Consider the following 15,870-nt stretch of genomic DNA (forward strand, 5'->3'; position numbering starts at 1 on the left):
CTTGAATGTGACTTTCTTTCTTTTATACCTGGAAACGCTACCACACACAACTGAATGGCTTTTTCCATCACCAAATCTCCTGTTGCTCAATGTACACAGAGAGTTCATTAAAGGGATATGCAGTAATACCAAAGGTGAGGGAGAGAAAACTGGAACATGGTTTACATGTCACACAACTTCAGGTGACCCTGGCGATCAGTTACTTATTGTCCACTTGATATGAATGGACATCATTCATCCAAGGTTCCTTGTACATTTCATCACTTTCTAAGACCACATTATTTTTATTTTATCATGGATGTAGATGTTACTGGGAGAAACATCTGGGAGATGAAACTGGGTTGCACTTACCCCTGCAACCGCAAGAAATGCAAAACTTGTGCCCACACCTCCCTCCTTACTTCCCTCCAAGGCCCCAAGGGATCCTTCCATATCTGCCACAAATTCATCTGCACCTCCACACACATCATTTACTGCATCCGCTGCACCCGATGTGGCCTCCTCTATATTGGGGAGACAGGCCTACTTACGGAACGTTTCAGGGAACACCTCTGGGACACCCGGACCAACCAACCCAACCACCCCGTGGCTCAACACTTCAACTCCCCTCCCACTCCACCAAGGACATGCAGGTCCTTGGACTCCTCCATCGCCAGACAATAGCAACACGACAGCTGGAGGAAGAGTGCCTCATCTTCCGCCTAGGAACCCTCCAACCAGTTGGGATGAACTCAGATTTCTCCAGTTTCCTCATTTCCCCTCCCCCCACCTTGTCTCAGTCCCAACTCTGGAACTCAGCACCACCTTCTAACCTGCAATCTTCTTCCTGACCTCTCCGCCCTCACCCCGACTCTGGTCTATCACCCTCACGTTAAACCTCCTTTCACCTATAGCATTTCCAACGCCCCTCCCCCAAATCCCTTCTCCCTACCTTTTATCTTAGCCTGCTGGGCACACTTTCCTCGTTCCTGAGGAAGGACTCATGCCCGAAACATCGATTCTCCTGCTCCTTGGATGCTGCCTGACCTGCTGCGCTTTTCCAGCAACACGTTTTCAGATGTAGATGTTACTGACCAACCTCAGGGATTCATACATGGCAAGTGGAAGCCAATTTGTTGGCACACCAATTGGTATGTCTGGAACCTTGTAGATTTATTTCTAGTCAACAAAATATGGTTTATTACATGTTAGCAGCTAGTTTTAGGTTACATTGATATGATAGACTTTGTTACAGAGACCACCCTATGAGGAGGACGAGAGGTTTGGTCTCACTCCTTTGAGATCCTAAGCTATTCTGCCCACAAAAGTCCATTTGCCAGGTTTGTCCATAGAACCATAGAAATGATACAGCACAGATGGGGGTCATTCAGCCCATTTTGTCCATGCTGATCCAAAGACACCCAGATGCCCTTTCTAATCTCAGCATACGACCCATAGCCCTGCAGCTCACAGCATTTACAGTGTAGATCCATGTACATTTTGAAAGAGTTTCGGGTCTCTGTCTCTACCATCAACTCAGGCAGTGAAATCCAAACACCCACCACTCTCGGCATAAAAACATCTTGCCCCTCGTTGCATCTAATCCTTCTGCCACTGAGCTTGAATCTATGCTCTTGTTTTTTGAACTCTCTGCCACGGAAGCCAGTTCCTTCTGTCTAGTCCATCTCTACTCCTCACAATTTTGTATACGACCATCATGTCACTCCTCAACCTTCTCTATTCCAAGCAAAACAACTCCAACCTCTGTATTCTCTTCTCGTAGCTACAATTCTTCAGCCCTGGCATATTTGAGTAAACCTTCTCTTCACCACTGCAGAGCAATTACATCCGTCCTGTAATGTGGTGACCAGAACTGCACACAATACTCAGTTGTGGCCTCACCAATGTTTTATACACTTTCACCATTATATCCCTACTTTTGTATTCTGCATCTCTGCCAATGAAGGAGAGCATTCCATGTGCATTCTTTACAACCTTGTCTACCTACATTGCCAAATTTATGGATATTTGCACTTGCACTCCAAGATCTCTCACTTCACCTCCTTATATTCCCATTTTTTGTTTATTCCCTTTTACTGTTTGACCTCTGTAAATGCATTACCTCACACTTATCAAAGTTGAACTCCATCTGCCACTTTGCTTCCCACTCCACTAACCCATCTATATAATTTTGGAGGTACAGCTATCCTCTACACTATCCATTACATGTCCAACATTTGTGTTTGCAAATTTCCCAGGTATGCGTGGTGCTTATGGCACTCCACAGTATTAACCCTTTCATTTCGATATATGACAGAAAGAAAAGGATTACTGCCTGAAACAGCTGAAAGGTATTTTTAACACCACCTTAGTTCCAGAGACTTGTAAAGAGCTCCTGTGGCACAGTGATAGTGACCCTACCACTGAATGATGCAGTTTGGTTTCACACTCCTTTTACTCCAGAGGTGTGTAATGGCATCTCTAAGCAGGGAAAATATCAAGCTCAAGAAGCTTATGTTACCACAAAATAGCAATGACATACCATCCCCCGACATATCACCTTGGCATAGAGCAATGTGGACAAAAATGAGAAGAATACAATAAAAAAAGAAGCATCTGAATCTAAGAAACAAAACTACCTTGTGATAAGAAGTTGAGTGTTCTAAGATGTACCTGTTTCTTGTTTAGATTTGTGTTTTTAAAATACCTCTTTTCACAAAGCATTAGTCATAATTCATACTGCAGAAAATCCATGGACATTCAAGGCCTGTTAGTACAACCATATTCTGGTTTATCAAGTTTACACAAGTAACCACTACGTTTTTGCGTTCCTTAACTTGCATCAACTCCATTTGATGTAAATAAGTGATTTTCTGGCACAGCAGCTCTTCCCTGTCACTTTCATACACATTGCTGTTCAAAAATGGACACATCATCTGCTGGCGGGATGTTTCCTGGAATTCAGAAAACTGTACCCTCTCACCCCCATCCCCACCACACTCATAACTACAACCCAGCAGAAACCACAACAAAGGGGCAGTTCGATAACAACTGCAACTTACCATCTTTAACACTTCTAATTTCCTGTTAAGTTCTGTTATAAACTCATATGCATGATCAAGAAGGACAGCTATTGAAAGGTAGATCCTAATTACGTCTTCAAGACCCAATTGCAAAGTTAGTCAAGCCTGAGTAGGGTAGCAGGAGTGATTCCTCCATCAGGTTAAATTGCTCAGAACCAAGTCTTAGCCAGAAGGTACAGCCACGGAAAGTTTACTTTATTTTTTAAAACGTGCGTGGGAATGAAAGGGCAGGAGTTCTCTTCTGGGCCTTACAAATTGTGGAAACTTAGGAATCCCTTGTCCATGGCTTCCTCCGTGTTACCCCTCACATCCCCAAAATTGCAATTACTGTCCTGTCATTTCGTCTACTGGAGGGGCCTTCCCTAAAGATTGATTGTTATCATCTCCTAATGCTCACGTTCCCATCACAATTCCAGCTGGATACTGATTCTGCCAGACTTGGAGTCTGACAAGATGTATGGAAATGTGACCTGACTGTAAAAATTGGCCAGGAAGCAATTTATTAATTCTTTTGGAGTGTGTCAACATCTATTGGGTTAGTGAGCACCATTGCCAAAGTGTACCAACCCCTTGTTAAAAGTGGCTCAAATTTCAACTTTTTGTGGCACAACATCATAAACTTTATTGAAAGAAATGTTGGATTATATAAACTATGAATGCTGATATACAATATTTTTAAAACACTGTTCTTTCCAGTTTCACTCTGTTCCCAGCAATTGAGTGAAAGCTGAATTTTTCAGATTCCCTTTCAGATTCAATGTCAGAATTGTGTGTACTCAGTCCAGATAATTAATAGCCAGGACCACATATTGGAAGAGTATCTGCAATTATTTAAATTGAATAACATATTCTGTGAATTCATTTTTTATCCCTGTAGCGTGGTCCTCCGGGAGGAAATGGAAATAAAATAGAATCACATGGTGAGGAAGTATTTACAAGGCCGTACGAAACACTTCCCCAGCCAGGTTTACCGAGTCCTGATGTAGGATCTGGAACTGATGATCAAGGAATAAGGAGAGAGCCAAGTTCTTTTGAAGATGATACTGTAGTGTCAAATGTCTTTCTCCCAGAATCCACTTCAGCACAAATACCGACAGAGGAAATTCATGGAGGTATGCAAAATTTAGCTGTCATGAAGTATTTTACTCATAGAATCTTTACAGTGTGGAAACAGGCCATTTGTCACAACAATTCCACACTGACCCTCCAAAGAGTATCTCATCCAGACCAATTCCCCTACCCCGATTACCCTAATATCCCCTGACTAATGCACCTAGCCTACACACTCCTGAACAAATTATTTATGATTGAACACTCTGCAGGTCATATCTTCCATGTGTTTGCAAGCTCAAATGTAATCAGGGGTCTGTTTTGTGATGCAATGGCAGCCTCCTTATCTCTGGACTGGGAGGCCCAGGTTCAACTACCACCTGCTCCAGAGGTATGTAATATCATCTCTGAATAGGTTAGTTAGAAAAATAGGTTAGTTTTATTTAAATGCTTGCTTTGACAACATATATGAAAACTGGACCAATACAGAGAAGATTAGCATGCTCCCTATGCAACGAAAGCTCAGAGCTTCATGAAGCATTCATTTTTTTTAAGACACCTGTGGCACACTAGTAGTATCCCTGTCCTGGACCAGGAGGCCTGGGTTCAAGTTCCATCTGCTTCAGGAATGTGCAACAATATCTCTGAACAGGTTGATTAGAAAAATATGGAACATGCATTTCCAAAACAGTGTTTTCCTTCTAAGTGATTTACTTCCAGTCTTCCTTCCTCAGGTTCCCGCACTTTCTTGGCCAACGAGCCAGTCTTAGTGGATGTAAGTAAGACTATAAGTAAGTGGATGTTAGCCAGTAAAATGTTCAGTCATATAGGGCACACGAGCTCAGTCCAATCTCGTCTTCATTCAATGTCTGTATTCCCAGCAGGACCATCAACTTACCATAGCAATTTACAAAATGCCAAATTCTGGAAAAGAAATAAAGGATTTCTGGATCCCTCTTGGTGCTTTGAGATCACAGTATAAAATGCTGTTTGATTGTCTTTCCTAGTTCAGGGATATTCAGGCCAATTGTAGCCAAAATCAGTTAGTTGAACACTTAAATATGATCTGAATGTTTTAATAGCAGATTTAATAATATATTTGTATTGAACATATATAACTCACTGCATCCTATCTGGAAATTGCACATGACCTCTGAAAAAGTCATAAAAAGTACTTTGGTTCATTCATGCTGCTGATTTGGAGAATTAACTCAATCAGCAGGTGGCAGTAAGGAGTGAAGGCTAGTTATTGACAGGCTGTTGTTCCACGACCTTTAACAGAATGTTCAAAACGAATTACAGTTCAAGAAATCACAGAAAAGCTTAGGAATTATTTGAGACCTATAAATTTTATGTACAGTCAACTGTTAAATAATACATTTTCATTAGGCATTAGTGGTTAATATAAAATCATGAGGGGCATGGATAGGGTAAATAGAATAGGTATTTTCCCTGGGGTAGGCAAGAAGAGGGGAAAGACTTAAAAGGGACCTAAGGAGCAACTTTTTCAAGCAGAGGGTGGTACGTGTATGGAATGAGCTGCTAGAGGAAGTGGTGGAAGTTGGTTCAGTTAGTACATTTAAAAGGCATCTGGATGGGTTGACATGAATAGGAAGGATTTAGAGGGATGTGGGCCAAGTGCTGGCAAATGGGACTAGATTAGGTTAGGATATCTGGTTGGTATGGACGATTTGGACCGAAGGGTCTGTTTCGGTGCTGTACATCTCTATGACTCTACGACTCTATGACAGATGAATGAGCCTCAGGCACAGATCAATCATCATTTCATTTAACAGTGAGACAGGTTTTAAGGCGGCTGATTGGCTTGCATTTAATCATAGAGATGTACAGCACAGAAACGGACCCTTCGGTCCAACTCAGGAATACCCCCAACAACTTGCCCACCACTGATGTCAGGCACACCTGTCTATAGTTCACTGGCTTGTCCTTACCACCTTTCTTAAATAGTGGCACCATATTAGCCAACCTCCAGTCTCCTGGCATCTCATCTGTGACAATCGGTGATACAAATATCTTAGCAAGGGGCCCAGCAATCACTTCCCTATCTTCCCAGAGAGTTCAAGGGTACACCTGATCAGGTCCTGGATATTTATCCACCTTTATGTGTTTCAAGACATCCAGCACTTCCTCCTCTGTAATATGGACATTTTGCAAGATGTCATCATTTATTTCCCTATATAAGACATTCTATTATCTTGCATGTCCTTCACCACAGTAAATACTGATGCAAAATACTTGTCGCCCTATGCAATCTCACCTCACTCTCTAGCTTAGACAATTAATGACTTGTTGAGAATTCCTATGCACTCTACATTCTCCTACAAAAAATTACACCTTGGGGTTTAACTATCTTGCAAAGTGACCTGTGAAATCCTAATGTAGGGAACAGACAGACTGAAGGAAAGTATCATCAAAACTATCCACTGCAACAGAATCATGGCACGAATCACCACCTTTAGTTCCTGGTCTCATAAGGATCTGTTCTGTTAAGGTTTGCCCATTCGATTTTTTAAGTCCCACATAAAATATTAATGGCAAAACCTAAATAAGAAATTTGTATATTAAAGCAGCAGCCCCAAGTCATTCTGGACACAATGATAAAACATGTTTTAGATTAGATTACTTACAGTGTGGAAACAGGCCCTACGGGCCAACAAGTCCACACCAACCCACCGAAGCGCAACCCACCCATACCCCTACATTTACCCCTTACCTAACACTATGGGCAATTTAGCATGGCCAATTCACCTGACCCGCACATCTTTGGACTGTGGGAGGAAACCCACACAGACACGGGGAGAACGTGCAAACTCCACACAGTCAGTCGCCTGAGTCGGGAATTGAACCCAGGTCTCAGGCGCTCTGAGACAGCAGTGGTAACCACCGTGCCGCCCACAAATGTTAGATTATTAAGGCTGGAATTTCCACTGTCATCAAATCTTGCAGCTTTATCAGTGAGGTGAGCCTGCCTTCTGACACTAGTATGTAACTCTAACCCAAGGCAGGTTCCACAGGCAGGTTCATGTGCATATGTTAGATAAGCTCCTGTGCCTTTTACAGGTAATCCACCAGAGAGGTGGGGCAGTGAAGAGGTTGGAAGTTGTGTTGAATTTTACTTGTTACAGATTCCCAAGCCTTGTCATTGCTCTGCTGCCTGTTGGAGTTTTGTTTTAAAGATAAATAGAAAAAGGAGTTTCTCTGTACTTAGTTGATTCCATTAGATTCTTGGCCATATGAACTTCAAGTTGCTTTTTGCTGTTCAGCCCAATACCATTGTCTCCTTCTATTGCTGCTAGATGTGAATGATGGAAAATGTTGAATGGAGTGCCTATGTTTCCATTGTATTGCACATGTGAGCCAATACATTGTATGATTGTAGGAATCCCTGATTTGGATGATAACAGCAGAGAGCGGGAGGGTGACTCCCAATTTTCACCCTCACCTCCTGATGTTATGCTGAGCAGCGAGGAGGAAGCCCTGTAACACAAGTGACAACTTTTGCTTTTCAAACAAATGACTTTGAACAGGGCATTATGTTCTGTTATGTATTTCAAAACCAAAGTACAAATTTGCAAATGACTAACAATATTCGGATCTTGCATTCCAGATCAGGCCTGCAATGAACCCCTTGATCAAGGATCATGTAGGAGTTATGTTATTAAATGGTATTATGATACCACAGCTAATTCCTGTGCACAATTTTGGTATGGAGGCTGTGAGGGGAATAATAACCGTTTTAACAGCCAAGAAGAATGCCAGGCCAAATGCTTACAATTTAAAAAGGTCAGTGACATTTATAGGTAACAAATGAATGTTACTTATGCTGTGGTGATACCCATATTCATCTGAAATGCCTTTACCTTCTATTTTAGTTAAGGCAATAACTTATTTTTAAAATGTAATGTACAATAGCATTTTCATCATCACTATACTGACAACACATCAAAAAGCTCTCAGCAAATTCTGATGCATCTTTGTAATGTTTTATCTCTCTACTCTGTTAGAATGGATGGCCTTGAAGTATGTAGGGAGAAGGTTTTGGGAGTACTGGAAAGGATGAAAATAGATAAGTCTCCTGGGCCTGATCGCATTTACCCTAGGATCCTCTGGGAAGCTAGGGAGGAGATAGCAGAGCCATTGGCCTTGATTTTTATGTCGTCATTGTCAACGGGAATAGTACCAGAAGACTGGAGGATAGCAAACGTGGTCCCCTTGTTCAAGAAGGGGAGTAGGGACAGCCCGAGTAACTATAGGCCAGTGAGTCTCACTTCTGTTGTGGGCAAAGTCTTAGAGAGAATTGTAAGGGATAAGATTTATGAACATCTGGATAGGAATAATGTGATCAAGGATAGTCAGCATGGTTTTGTGAAGGGCAGGTCGTGCCTCACAAACCTTATTGAGTTCTTTGAGAAGGTGACTAAGGAGGTGGATGAGGGTAAAGCAGTAGATGTGGTGTATATGGATTTTAGCAAGGCATTCGATAAGGTACCCCATGGTAGGCTAATGCAAAAACTACGGAGGTATGGCATTGAGGGTGCATTAGAGGTTTGGATTAGGAATTGGCTGGCTGGAAGGAGACAGAAGGTAGTAGTTGATGGACTAGGTTCATCTTGGAGTGCAGTTACTAGCGGTGTACCACAGGGATCTGTTTTGGGACCGTTGCTGTTTGTCATCTTTGTAAATGATCTAGAGGAGGGGCTTGAAAGCTGGGTGAGCAAGTTTGCGGATGACACAAAGGTCGGTGGAGTTGTGGACAGTGAAGAAAGATGTGGCAGGTTACAGCGGGATATAGATAGGTTGCAGAGCTGGGCAGAAAGGTGGCAGATGGAATTCAATGTAGCTAAGTGTGAAGTCATTCACTTTGGTAGGAGTAACAAGAAGATGGATTACTGGGTTAATGGTAGGCTACTTGGTAGTGTGGATGAGCAGAGGGATCTTGGTGTCCATGTACACAGATCTCTGAAAGTTGCTACCCAGGTAAATAGTGCTGTGAGGAAGGCATATGGTGTACTGGGCTTTATTGGTAGAGGAATTGAGTTCCGGAGTCCTGAGGTCATGTTGCAGTTGTATAAGACTCTGGTGCGGCCTCATCTGGAGTATTGTGTGCAGTTTTGGTCGCCATACTATAGGAAGGATGTGGAGGCATTGGAACGAGTGCAGAGGAGGTTTACCAGGATGTTGCCTGGCATGGTAGGAAGATCGTATGAGGAAAGGCTGAGGCACTTGGGCCTGTTCTCATTGGAGAAAAGAAGGTTTAGGGGAGATTTGATAGAGGTGTATAAGATGATTAGGGGTTTAGATAGGGTAGACACTGAGAACCTTTCACCACTAATGGAGTCAGCTGTTACTAGGGGACACAGCTTTAAATTAAGGGGTGGTAGGTATAGGACAGATGTTAGGGGTAGATTCTTTACGCAGCGGGTTGTGAGTTCATGGAATGCCCTGCCAGTAGCAGTGGTGAACTCTCCCTCCTTATGGTCATTTAAGCAGGCATTGGATAGGCATATGGAAGTTATTGGGCTAGTGTAGGTTAGGTAGGATTTGGTCGGCGCAACATTGAGGGCCGAAGGGCCTGTACTGCACTGTATTTTTCTATGTTTCTATGTTACTTGCTAGGCATATCTTTGAGCAGTAATTTAAAGAAATAGGCATTTTCATAGAGTTGTTTCAATGCTTTTTTTTATGGATTGTTTCTTCTTCTACTCAATTAAGGTTTTATAGATTTCTATTTTGTATTCTTCCTAGTTTTCTGCTGTTCTGTTTTGAGAAGACAGCAGTATGATTTTGAACTTATTGGGTACAATGCAGGTGTCTTCAGGGGTAGGGATCCAAAACCCACTCAGTGTAAGAATTTATTTTTTAGACTTCAACCTGACAGTTAGTGACCAGCCACAGACAAATGTGGTATTATTTTAAAATAAGCTTTATTTTGCTATTTCATTCACAATTTAGAAGATTAAACAATTACACAACTTTATCTCAGGGGTGGTGCCAAAAAGATGAAGGTGATAAATTTGTTTCTCTGGCTCATTCTCTCGCAGTCCAATGATCTGTCTATGTTTTTCTCTTGAAATTCCTGTGTTTTCAATTAGTGCTATTGACACACCACAGTTTACATGTTGCTTGACAAGTTTGGCAAGCTCTGCAAATACGCGTAACACCATTACATGACAAATACACCCTCTGTCTTATTGAAATTCAACTTTGCCAATAAGTACTAAACAAGTCCCTCCTTTGAATGGTATGTCAATGGCTTCATTTCACAGCATTCTGATTTTAATTCCATGTCTATGTAGCCAACAGTCTTTTACAGCTATCACCCCCACCTGCATTTACTTGATGCCTTCCCAGCTACTTTCCCTCCCAGCCTCACCCCACCCCATTTATCTCTCAGCCCCCTTCCCCCCATCTAAACATTCCTGATGAAGGGCTTATGCCTAAAACATCGATTCTTCTGCTCCTCCGACGTTGCCTGACCTGCTGTGCTTTGCCAGCACCACACTTCTCGACAAAAGTCTTTTACATTCAATGAAATTTCAATATTTCAGTGGCTAATGTACCAGTGCCCCACAAACAGAGGGATTGTAATTTTAATTCTGAATACACAGTCAGCACATGGCTCAGTAAAGTTCTAACATTCCTGCAAGCCCTATAATGTGTCGGAGGGTATGCTTAGCACTCCAGACACTGAGTGATGAGTTTCAAGGAAAACCTATGGAAAAGTTAATATCTGGGTGCTTTTCATCTTAATTTTGTGTCACAATTTGCAAAAATATCTGAAATACCATCTCTTTCCATCGTGATATTTTGTAGAAGTCAGTACTTTGCCACATACACTAATTTAACACTAATGAAGTGTATCCTAGCATCGAACTTGATTGAAATACAATGAAGTAGAAAACAGATATCATTAGCCCAAACCAATGTTCATTCAATGTGAGAAGAGCAACTTGTAGAAATATATTTCAAGTCATTTCACTTAGACATAAAGGAAAACAAATCCTAAGCCAAAGAAGGAGTAATGCAGCGAGGTAGGAAAAAGTTTGAGGTTTAAAGGAAGCCCTAAGGGAGAAGAGAGAGTTACAGAATCAGAAAGATTCAGGAAGCAGATTCCACAGCATGATGTCTTGACAGCTGAAGGTGCAAGTGCCACGATGAAGGAAGGCAGCACAGATAAGAGCTTGGATAGAAGGGTGTGGAAGTCAAGCAGGCATCACTTTCCTGGAGGTGGGGAGAACACAGCAGGGAGACACACACCATGGAGAAGATAAGTACAAGAATAGTTTTTTTTTAAATTGGAGGAGTTGGGGAATCAAATCAGGCTATAATTTATGGGTTCTGTCTGATTAACTCTTCTGTTTTGTTACAGAAGTGAAGACCATTTTACAGGATGGAGGGATTAATATGTGAGTGCTATAAGAATATTTATCATCTGGAGTGAAGCCAGCATTATCCTGGGTTACAAAACACTCACAACGTGTAACAGAATAGATGTTTAGTGGTTCCGTGTAAGAGAGGCTCATGAGTTGTAAACAATAGTGTTCTCAGGAAATGATTATAATTCATGATTCACGCCATGATTCAATTCCATTGGATATAATCATCCTCAAAATATTAAAGGTGTTTGCAGCATAAAGTTAAAAATTACAGGACACCAGGTTATAGCTCAACAGGTTTATTTGGAAATTCAAGTTTTTGGAGTGTTGGAGTGTTGCTCCTTCATCAGGTACCGCTCCAAAAGCTTGTACTTCCAAATAAACCATTTGGACTATAACCTGGTGTCCTGTCATTTTTAACTTTGTCCACCCCAGTCCAACACCGGCACTGCCACATCTTTGCAGCATAAGACAGCTGCAGGGGAGGGGTTTCAGATGAGCATGTCGACTGCAGACTTTTTAATCAGGATAGCAAAGAATACAATCCCTGGTTTCAAGCTGTCACAAATAAGTGTGTTTCGCACTTACCCCAGCATTAAAATTGAACCCAAAAATCCACCTGAAGGTTTTCAGAAGCTCCAGAAATAAATGGCATGCAGGTACAGATCACTCATGATCTAATTGAATGTCAGAACAGACTATAGGGACTGAAAGGCATACTTGTATTCCAATGGCTGGAATTTTACTGCCTTCTCCCCCCTCAGTTTAAACTTGGGGTGGGGTGGCCAGTGCCAAGTGGCCAGGTTGCCAGTTGGCCAGACAGAAGGGGATACCTCCTTTCTTTGGGCACCCTGTCCCAATCAGAGGCCCCACTCTGCCAAATTGTAAAGTACTTCCTGAGGTGTGACATTTCACCTCTACCACCCCCCCCCAACACCTTCCATGGTCCCTCTTGACCTGTCACACTTGGCACTGCCCTTTGCTACAGTCTGCCAGAACACAAATGTCTAAAAACTCACCTTTCATCCTGGCTCCATCACAGCTCCCTTCCCTCAGAGCCTACCAGTAGTCCCAACAGTGACGATCGTTACCAACGATGCTCCCACGACAAGGGCGCTCCTGGTCATTTAATCGACCAACTGTTGTTGGAAGTGGGGCTGGCTTTTGGATTGAAGCCAATGTCATGCCACAAACCAATGAATGTCTTGATAGCTGTTAAATGGCTGCAGATTGAGCTAGCCAAGTCGAGGTGAGCTTACCCTGACGTTGTTACACCGGGATGGGTGCCTTGACCCCGGCATAAAATCCAGCCCAATGTTTGTAAATAAGAACTTGCAGAAAGAGAGCAGGACGTCACCAGGTAGCACCCACTATCAATTTGAACTATTCATCTGCCAATTTCCATAGAGTTAAACTACCACTGTCATTTCACATTCAGTATTAACCCATTAAATTAATATTTTTTTGAATTTTCACTGAATCCTCTAATGCAATCAATTAGTAATAACTGATACACACTGATTAATTTTCTGATTAGTAAATAGTAATTGATTCTTACTAAGCAGGCTAAGAGTTCCTCCTGTTTACTGAGTTGTGACGCTCTTAATTTATTTGTATAATTATTTTTCTGTACTAATTTTAGCAAAAGTTTAACCATTCTTTCAGGATAGAATACATTTTATGGTGTACTTTGTTTCCAAGAATGCAAGTGGGGATACTTGCAACTCATTCCCACTGAATCACACAGTATAGAAAAATGCCACTTAGTCCAGTATGTCTGCATTTGCTTTTCACCCAAAAAAAATTTAACTGTGTCTCTGCCGAATTCCATATCTTCCTGTGGTTCAAATATTTATCTCAATCATCCCTCTCTAGTCAATTCCTTGCTGAAGTGAAAGGATGAAGAAATTTCTTCTAAACTCTGATGTCTGCCTTAACTGTCATTTAAATTGATAATCTTCTGTTACTCACTTTACAATCGGAGAAAATAGTCATAATTTATTCACCCTGTCAAAGCCCTTGCTTAATTAAAAGAAATCAATTAAATTTCCTCTTAGCCTATTGCCGTGAAAACAACCATTTTATCTCAAGTCCCTTTAACAATTGTAGTATTTTAAAATCCAAGTATAATACATTACTGGCAGGGCTGTTGTGGTGTACTGGTCATTCCCTGCCTTTGGGCCAGGTGGTGCAGGTTGGGGTAATACCATCTCTGAACGTGTTAACTAGAAAATATCCAGAAATTAATAGTTGGAATTATAAATTGAGAAAAGAATGCCTTTGTTAGATCACTTCTGGAGTTCTGAGTTCAGGTTTGGGCACGTAATCTCAGGAAAGGTATACATTTGTCTCAGAAATAGCACAGCACTGATTCACTAGAGAGTAGGATTAAGTTATGAGGACAAATTGTTTATGTTTGTTCTGTATTCTCTTATATTACAGGGCTGATGGCTAATCTAACTGACATTTTAAAATTATAAAGAACCCAAAAAGGCCTCTGCTGGGAGAATTCAGAACAAGAGACCATAATCACAAAATTAGACTGAGGCCATTAAAGAGTGGAGATAGAAAAATATTTCACAGAAAATGTAGCGGAAATCTGAAATTCTCTCTACCAAAAGACTGTGAATACTGGTTCAGTTGAAACTTTCAACAGTGACACTGACGGATGTTTTCTGGATAAGTATACCAAGTGATATGGGTACAAATGTGGGTGACTGGAACTAAGACACAGATCAGACATGATGTAATTGAATGGTTGAACAGGCTCAAGGAGCTGAATGGCTTTTCAAGTACTTATGTCTTTATGAAAATTGGCATGCTCCTGAATCTTCGATCAGTGATCTGTTATTTAAACTGAGTCCATAAATTCTTTTAAAATATTATGAGATAACTGAGTTAAAAAGAGAAAATTAAATATTAACAGAAGTTATGACAGGGTGAGATTAGACCAGGTGGAAAGTTGAAGAGGAAAACACCTTTCAGACTTGATGGACCAAATGGACTGCTATAATTTTCAGTAATTCAGTAAGGATCACACTCAGGTAATTTTAGGAGTTTAATGGATAAATGGAAGGTAATATAGTTGGGGTGATTCTGAGATTGAAGCCTCCATCCAAGCAATATTGTGAGCCACTGAAAAGTTCCTGTTTAATATGAACTCTACTTTTCGTGGACCGTCAAACACAGAACAAAAACAATGGATTAAAGAAACTGAGATATTTTGACAGGTCAAAAGTAACAATCCAGTTGTCCAGATGCCTTGATGATAATAAGGTACATATTGTACTGCAAATGTTCAAACCCAGAAGTCTTGCTGTTTTCTGACCCAGCTAATCATTGTAATCCAAACTTACCACCAGAGGAGGTCCACAACTAGCTAGCTTTTTCCAAACTTTGAATATGGTTAATATACTGTATAGGAAACTTGGCAAACAAAATTGAAATTCCTTGGAAGATCTTACTGTAAGTAACAATGAGATAACATTCTAGTAGATGCATTTTACCAATTATCTGTATTTTCCCACTTTTGTTTTAAACAGTGTGCTCTGGCAGGTTTAGAAATCAGCCATGATATTTAGGTTTGTTGCACTCATGCCAAAGAAGCTGTTTGCATTAGCACATTTCATCAGCACATTAGTGTTATAATTCAGTAAGTGAGAAATGTTTTTCCTGTGTCTTTTAACATTCATCCTGAATGAAATTCTGTGCAATTACCCTGCTAAGTAAAGAACACTAACACAAAATTATATATTAGTACATAAGATGTTAAAATGCTGTTTTGGTCTTCTTGAAAATTGCAATTTGTTTTGTTCAATGCTTTGTGGGATATATTAGCCCAGAAATTTGCTTTCTAATAAGGATTTCCTGCTGAAGTGCAATCATAGTACTAAAGAGTGATTCACTTATCATTAAACTGTGGTAATAGTGGGTAAATCAACTTAAATGCAAATGTGTATTCCCTATTGAGTCAATAAAAATTAAAACTGTGTGAAAGAAAGTCTGTATTCTAACTGGTTTACAATACATTGACAAAACTCAAGGTAAATACAGTTTGTGGGAAGGGTTATTGATAAGTGACAAAGAACTGGCTATATCATAAGATGCTGCTTAGCCGTTTTGGAAGTTGTAGTTTCTCAGAATGGAATAAGCTACATCAACTGTACACCAACATTTTCAACGTGATATTTGCAGTATCATCTCAGTTTCCATTAACTGCAACTTAAATGTAATTTTAAAATGATCAATCAAACAGGTGGAGTGACTTACCAGAAGCACTCTACCATTAATAATTCAAAAACCTTTGAAAGAATCAATTATTCATTAAACCATTTGTGGTTCAATTGTGCTGTTTTTATTCA

The 15,870-nt window shown here is 40.8% G+C and overlaps 1 protein-coding gene and 1 non-coding gene across 2 annotated transcripts in view; both read left to right on the plus strand.

Moving 5' to 3' along the window:
* Nucleotides 1-15,473, plus strand: part of LOC132815691 (collagen alpha-1(XXVIII) chain-like) — a 238,398-nt gene extending 222,925 nt beyond the window's left edge. Inside the window, exons 34-37 of the mRNA XM_060824756.1 lie at nucleotides 3,940-4,174; nucleotides 7,741-7,916; nucleotides 11,503-11,539; nucleotides 13,952-15,473. Coding sequence (XP_060680739.1) covers nucleotides 3,940-4,174; nucleotides 7,741-7,916; nucleotides 11,503-11,508 — 417 coding nt within the window. The 3' untranslated portion in view covers nucleotides 11,509-11,539; nucleotides 13,952-15,473. The remainder of the gene's footprint in view (nucleotides 1-3,939; nucleotides 4,175-7,740; nucleotides 7,917-11,502; nucleotides 11,540-13,951) is intronic.
* Nucleotides 4,562-4,664, plus strand: LOC132816263 (U6 spliceosomal RNA). The gene has a single exon (XR_009644759.1). It is a non-coding gene; the product is annotated as a U6 spliceosomal RNA (small nuclear RNA).
* Nucleotides 15,474-15,870: the final 397 nt, after the last annotated feature.

Source organism: Hemiscyllium ocellatum, chromosome 5 (assembly GCF_020745735.1).
Source record: "Hemiscyllium ocellatum isolate sHemOce1 chromosome 5, sHemOce1.pat.X.cur, whole genome shotgun sequence".
Classification (NCBI taxonomy): Eukaryota; Metazoa; Chordata; class Chondrichthyes; order Orectolobiformes; family Hemiscylliidae; genus Hemiscyllium; species Hemiscyllium ocellatum.